The sequence below is a fragment of the Episyrphus balteatus genome, chromosome 4 (assembly GCF_945859705.1).
Source record: "Episyrphus balteatus chromosome 4, idEpiBalt1.1, whole genome shotgun sequence".
NCBI lineage: Eukaryota > Metazoa > Arthropoda > Insecta > Diptera > Syrphidae > Episyrphus > Episyrphus balteatus.
The window spans coordinates 54,917,301-54,923,629 of record NC_079137.1 but is presented as its reverse complement, the minus strand read 5'-3'; the positions used below and the strand labels follow the sequence as shown (position 1 = coordinate 54,923,629).

Sequence of the window (6,329 nt, the reverse complement as noted above, 5' to 3'; positions counted from 1 at the left end):
TATTGTAACTTTTTCTTTCATTTCGTATTATTAAACTGGAATTGCATCCTATTTCGCTGATATAACTTGTTTATGCAAAAAAGCAGTTAAGGTCCTTTTTAGATAGAACAAATTCAATGCTTGAATAATTACGCCATCAACGGGGACAATTTTCTGTAAAATGCCCGCCGGAAAAATTACACCGACTTCATTTACTAACTAAACAAAAAAATAAAAAAAAAAAAAACTGAAACTAGTTGCTTTCTGATGAAACAGAATTACCCTCTGAAGGAGTCTCTTCCATCGTCTTCGTATACGCATTTTTATACTTATTTAAAATGCTCATTCATCCAATCAACTTTTGCAATATGATCTCTCCAATGGAAGGAAATTAAAAATACTGACATTTTATTTAACCATGACAAATTGCATTTCCTGTGTTTCATTTGGATTTTTGCTTCGATTTGGTTTTGAATTTCTTCTTGTTGTGTAGCTCAGATTGTTTCATCAATTTGTTTTGTTTTTCATTTTCATTAAAACGTAAGTTTTGTTACGACGATGCACGAGGATATCAGGCTATCATCATTTGCATGTAAAACGAAATCTTATATTTGATAGGAATTCTTAATCAATATAATTGTGAATTGGATGCATTTTTGATTGAGTATCAAATTTAATTTCAAATGAAAAATTTTAATATAAATGGTAAATTAGGTTTTGCAGATATGATATTGAAAAACAAGATGAGAAATGTTCGAATACTGTATTGTATGTAATTTTAAGATTTTTAGATAAATAACCAACTGTTTTATTAAGAAGAATGAAGAAAAATTAAGTAAAATGCATTTGTTTTCTACTTGACAAGATTTTGGTTTTATATTTGAATTTTTGTTTAGTTGAATCGTTGTCAGCATTATTTCCTATTCCTCTTCAAACTTAAGAGGAAAGCTTGTATTGACTTCTCTATACCCGAACTATATTTACATATGTATTTTGTATTACCTAAGAAAAGTAAGTTGATATTGAATATTATATTCTTTAATACCAATATATCTACGTAAAATCGTTAATTTTGCTTCTTAATAATGGTTCTAATATTGTAAGTTGGTGCTTCATGGTAAGTGCAATGGACTGTGGCGCAGTCGGAGGTTTAAAAAAAATCGAAAGTAAAAAAATTTTCAAAAAGTTTTTTTTTTAATTTTTTTTTACATTAAACACTTCAAAATGAGAAGAAATACCTGTCTATATTTTGAATAAAATCAGCTTATGATGAAAAAATATATGGATCTAAAAAATATGTCAACTTTAGCAAAAAAACGGCAACACCATATTTCCGTTTTCCGAATTTTTTGAAAAAAAAAACTAAAAATGCAGTTTTGTTAGAATCAATAAGACCATAAAGTACAATAAATTTCATCGCAAACGTTGGAGCCGTTTTCAAGAAAATTGATATACCTCATCTGTACCAAATATCAAGCAAATCCATCCATTCGTTTAGGCCCTATAGCTCGGATGGACGCAGAGACGCACAGACGCTCAGACCGACGCACGCGACGGACGGCAAGACGAAAACCACTTTTTTTATCTTCTCCATCATCGTAAGGTTGGTTTTGAATAAAACTTCGAATTTTTTTTTCTACCCTAAACCTATTGAGCATTTAAAAATGATTTTTTTGACCTAACAATTTTCAAAGTTTTTAAAAAAAAAAAATTTAGTATGCCATTAAAACATGTAACATTAATCAACACATAAAATTGATTTTAAATAAAGAAAATTTTGAATTTATTTTTAAAAACCTAAAAATTATATATTGGAAAATTTTTCTTAAGTTTAATATAGAAAAGTATTATAAATAGTAAATACCTTTATTATATAAAAATTTTCATTGAAATCAGAAGAGTCGAAGAAAGTTAGACATGGAGAAAACTGTGGAACAAAAATTTTTTTTATCAAAAGTATAACCTTTTTTGCCACATTACATGTATTTTTTTTTAATCAAAATCGTTAGAGCCGTCTTTGAGAAAAATCACTTTTTTTTTTGGGTCATATGGTAAGCACCAAAAACCCTTTGCTACCAAGTTTGAAGCAAATAGCTTTAGAGGTTTAGGCTGTAGCTAGAGATAGAGACATGCACACAGAAGACAGAAGTTTTTGGACCCTGTACAGAGGGGTTTTTTGCAATTAATTTTTTTTTGACCAAAAATAACAGTACCTGTCATATACCGGTGGGGCTAAATATCAACCCAGCAAAAACTACAATTGTACCATTCACAAGGAAACGGCTTTTGCCTCATATCAGACCTATCCAGCTAGCTGGTAAGGTCATTGAACTAAAGAGAGAGGTAAAATATCTAGGTATCACACTAGACAGTAAACTCCTCTGGAATAAACACTTAGAAATAACAGTCGGGAAAGCCACAAAAGCCCTTATGATATGCCGAAGACTGGCAAATAAATCATGGGGGTGCAAACCAAATATCCTAAGGTGGATGTATACCATGATGGTGAGACCCATTATCACCTACGGTGCGGTTGTTTGGCACAAAAGAACCGAACTAGTTACAACTAAAAAGACATTAAACAAAGTTCAAAGATTGGCCTGCTTATGCATTACTGGCTCAATGAGAACTTGCCCTACAGCAGCAATGGAAGTCATCCTCCACTTAACACCACTCCATGAAGTAATAAGTAGTACTGCTAACGGAACAATCTTGAGATTTGCAAAAGAGGGAACTGGTACGGGCAAGAGTATTGGTCTCAAAGAAAGGGACTCAATATCGAACACCACAGTTAAAAACCTCCTTGACATCCCAAGAGATTGCATGATCAAGAAATACAACTTTGAGAAAAACTTTCAAACACAGTTTAGTAGCAAGGCAAAGTGGGTAGGTAAGTGAATCCACGAACTACACTTTCAATGCAAACGCCATCAAGTGGTACACTGATGGATCGAGAACAGCTGATGGAACTGGAGCAGGAATATTTGGGCCTAGAACCAAAATTTCCATTCCAATGGGACAGTTTCCTAGCATTTTTCAAGCGGAAATCAACGCTATAGATAAATGCGCAGAACGTAATCTCGAAAGAAAATACAAAAACCAAAACATTGCCATCATGTCTGATAGCCAGGCCGCACTTAAAGCTATAAACTCATACGCCATCAACTCCAAACTCGTATGGGAATGTGTGAAGAAGCTGAACGAGCTTGGCAAGGCAAATAAAATAACACTGTACTGGGTTCCCGGACATGTTGGAGTACAAGGGAACGAAGTAGCAGACTCCTTAGCAAAAGCAGGTGCAACCGCACCTCTTATGGGCCCAGAACCATATTGCGGAATTGGAGACAGCACGATCAAACAAATGATAAAAACCGATGAGGAGGCCAAACGAACTAAAATTTGGAAAGAGACTCCTAAACTCAGACAGGCGAAATCACTACTTGGGAATTACAACCAAAAAAGATTTAAAACCTGCATTAACCTGAGTAGAAACAACCTGAGAATAATAACAGGGATCCTTACAGGCCACTGCAAGCTGAGAAAACACCTCAACAACATTGGCCTGGCAGACAGTGCCACCTGTAGATTCTGCAACAATAATGAAGAGACGCCAGAACACATACTGGGCAACTGTGAAGCACTAATGCACAATCGACACAGATACCTGGGCCAGCACCAGGTAACAAGTAAAGATCTACCGTCGATAGAAATACTCCAGTTAATCAAATACCTAAAAAGTATCAAACTGGAGACTGTACTGTAAGTAGTTAATTGCAGCCAAATTTGGGGGCACAATAGACCTTTAAGGTCGCAGTGCAACTTTCCCCCACAACACATTCATTCATTCATATACCAATTTAGAAAAGTTTAATTTTATCAAAACGGCTTCTACAATCTTGATTAAAAAATCAAAGTTTTAGTTTTTAGACAAGTTCTATCTTTTAATGAAAAATGTTTTTTTTTTTCAAAAATCGTTAACGGTACCTCCCATAGAATTGTTTTTTTTTTTTTTATTTTTGATTATCTCCCAAATAACTCAATTTTAACGAAATTTTTTATGTAATAGCATTTATATTGTTTGAATATACCTAAATCAAATCAAAATTTCAAAAATTACATTTTCGGATTTTTTTACAGATTTTTTTTTTTTTTTGAAAATCAAAATTTTGAAAACAGGACATTGAATTTTTTCAAATTTTTGTCTTAGGTGTTAATTAAAAATCCCATAGGTACCAATTCAATTAAGAAAAATGTTTTTTTCTCTAAATGCATTTTATTAAAAAAATTAAACTGGCATACATTGTTTTCATTTTAAGAACTAATGCTTTCTTAATTTTTTTTTTTTTCATTTTTATATGCATTTAGTAAATTTAATGAAAAAGTCTTACAAATTTTATAGCAATTTAAATTCGAAGAGCAAGTAGGTACTTGATACCCAGTCGTGCATTTTATTTTGTATTTATTTCTTTTTAATAACTACTTTCTCAATCCCACAATTTAATTCAGTTGAAAATTGTATCTCTTATTGCAAATAAGTTTGTCTAAAGGTTCGATAATTTCTCTAGTTTTATTTGCAAAATTATAACTTTAAACAAGTCAAACAAACTCAATCCAAGAAACTGAACAGACTTTACTTTTAGATATAATATTTAACTCAAATTCAACTTTAAATCGAGTTATTTTTGATATTTAACTTTCCATAAAAAAAATATCATCATCAAAGGTTATTTAGATAATAATTTGTTCTGTCTCAAACACAAAAACCCTTGAAATAGTATAACTCATTTACTTACAGTACGTTGCAACCTTTTAATTTCAAAACCAATTTCATTTATCGTTCATGCGTTTAAATTCGTAAAAAAAAAATTGCGCTGTGCGAATTTCATATGCTCTCTCGTATTCGTATATTCATTCATTTATATGAGAATTTGGGGAGGGTGAGATTATACCCTTAAAAAATAAACCCCAAGTCTATACAAACCGGAGAGAGACTCTTGAATATAGATTAAAGTTGTTTGCCACACTCCAAACCATCAAGAAAAAAACACAAAAAATATATTTACACACACACAAACATAAATTCTAAACCACCCACACACAGTGTCACAGTGAAAAGAGGGCGCACAGCATCGCATCCTCGAGGGCTGTTCTATATCTCCAGTAATAAAATACTCGCCGTAAAGAACCAAAAAGGGGTTGCAAAAATCAATACTGTTTTCCCTTCATTAAATCTAACGAGCCTTGATGATGGTTCTTTTAAATCTTCACTCTCTCTTTAGTCTTCTGTTGTTGTTGCTGTTGTTGTTGTCTTTTTGTCTTGTTGTTTTTTAGTGAGTATAAAAACATTGTGTACATTAATAAATGGAGTATGGCAGAATGATGAGATTTTTCGTTCGTTTTCATTTGGTCCTGTCCTGATGTCTTGTTCTTGTGATGTTGGAACGAACGACATTGCCTCGCTCATTCAAGAAACTGAACGAGATCCTTCAAATAACATAAAGCTTATCAGAGTGTGATGGTTTGCTTTGGCTTTGGCTTTGTTGTGTGTTGTCCAAACAAAGTTAATGATTTCTGTTCCCAAGTCCCATTGTGTGTTGTTTCGGTGTCGAAGTGCGTGGAAAAACAGTGGCTGCTGAAAAACATTCCCATATCTCAACATATCAGAACACACACCCGCTGCTTTAGGGATACACAATCCCATACAAAACTTATGTTGTAGGGTAATATAAATAAAATCATGCGAAATGGCTGAAATGCCGCCTTTAATTTGGACCTCAAAAATAAAAACCTTGGCTTTCGTTGGAACACATACAAATAATATAATGATTTGATTGTCCAATTTATTTTCTTGCTAACGATCACTTGAACCACTTTTTTTTTTGTTTTTTTTATTTTTTTTTTCGATTTCGTTAACAAAATCTTTTTTGATGACGACTAAATATATAATTCCATATAGGACTATGGTCTCAAGATCGCAGGGAATTCACATCAAATGACGTTGTTGGTGTTGTGCGGTGGTACAGTGGAGAAAAAAGGGCGCCTCACGCAATGCATCGTTTTATTACTCCCATGAGCGCAGCCCAGCGCATATCCCGCATATTGCATGATGGGGACTTTCTATGGAGGAAATAATCATAGGTCTTTTTATACTATACGATGTGGTTTTGAGTTGGGCATTTACACTGTGAATGCGCCTAATATGACAGTGATGCCATTTTAAATATTTTGCGTAATAATTTTTTATGTGAAATCCGTAATTTCTACATTTCCAAAAAACCTTTCGCCCAAATATTACAGTGAGCTCCTCAGTTGGATGCGGTCGTAACCTTCTTAGATGAAAGATGTTGGTT

General features: G+C 33.1%; 1 protein-coding gene across 1 annotated transcript; it reads left to right on the top strand.

Annotated features, from left to right (window-relative positions):
• Nucleotides 1-2,481: 2,481 nt before the first annotated feature.
• LOC129919263 (uncharacterized) lies at nucleotides 2,482-6,111 on the top strand. Its single transcript, XM_056000117.1, has 3 exons — nucleotides 2,482-2,865; nucleotides 2,915-3,665; nucleotides 5,936-6,111. Exons 1-3 carry the CDS (start codon nucleotides 2,482-2,484, stop codon nucleotides 6,109-6,111), a joined length of 1,311 nt encoding a protein of 436 aa, XP_055856092.1.
• The last annotated feature ends 218 nt before the right edge of the window (nucleotides 6,112-6,329 follow it).

What these genes read in the sequence shown, in the direction of transcription:
- LOC129919263 (XM_056000117.1), top strand. Translation starts at nt 2,482, where the DNA reads ATGGTGAGACCCATTATCACCTACGGTGCGGTTGTTTGGCACAAAAGA. An exon ending in TTAGTAGCAAGGCAAAGTGG is followed by an intron (nt 2,866 to 2,914) that starts GTAGGTAAGTGA and finishes AACGCCATCAAG; the next exon opens with TGGTACACTGATGGATCGAG. An exon ending in GGGCCAGCACCAGGTAACAA is followed by an intron (nt 3,666 to 5,935) that starts GTAAAGATCTAC and finishes AATTCCATATAG; the next exon opens with GACTATGGTCTCAAGATCGC.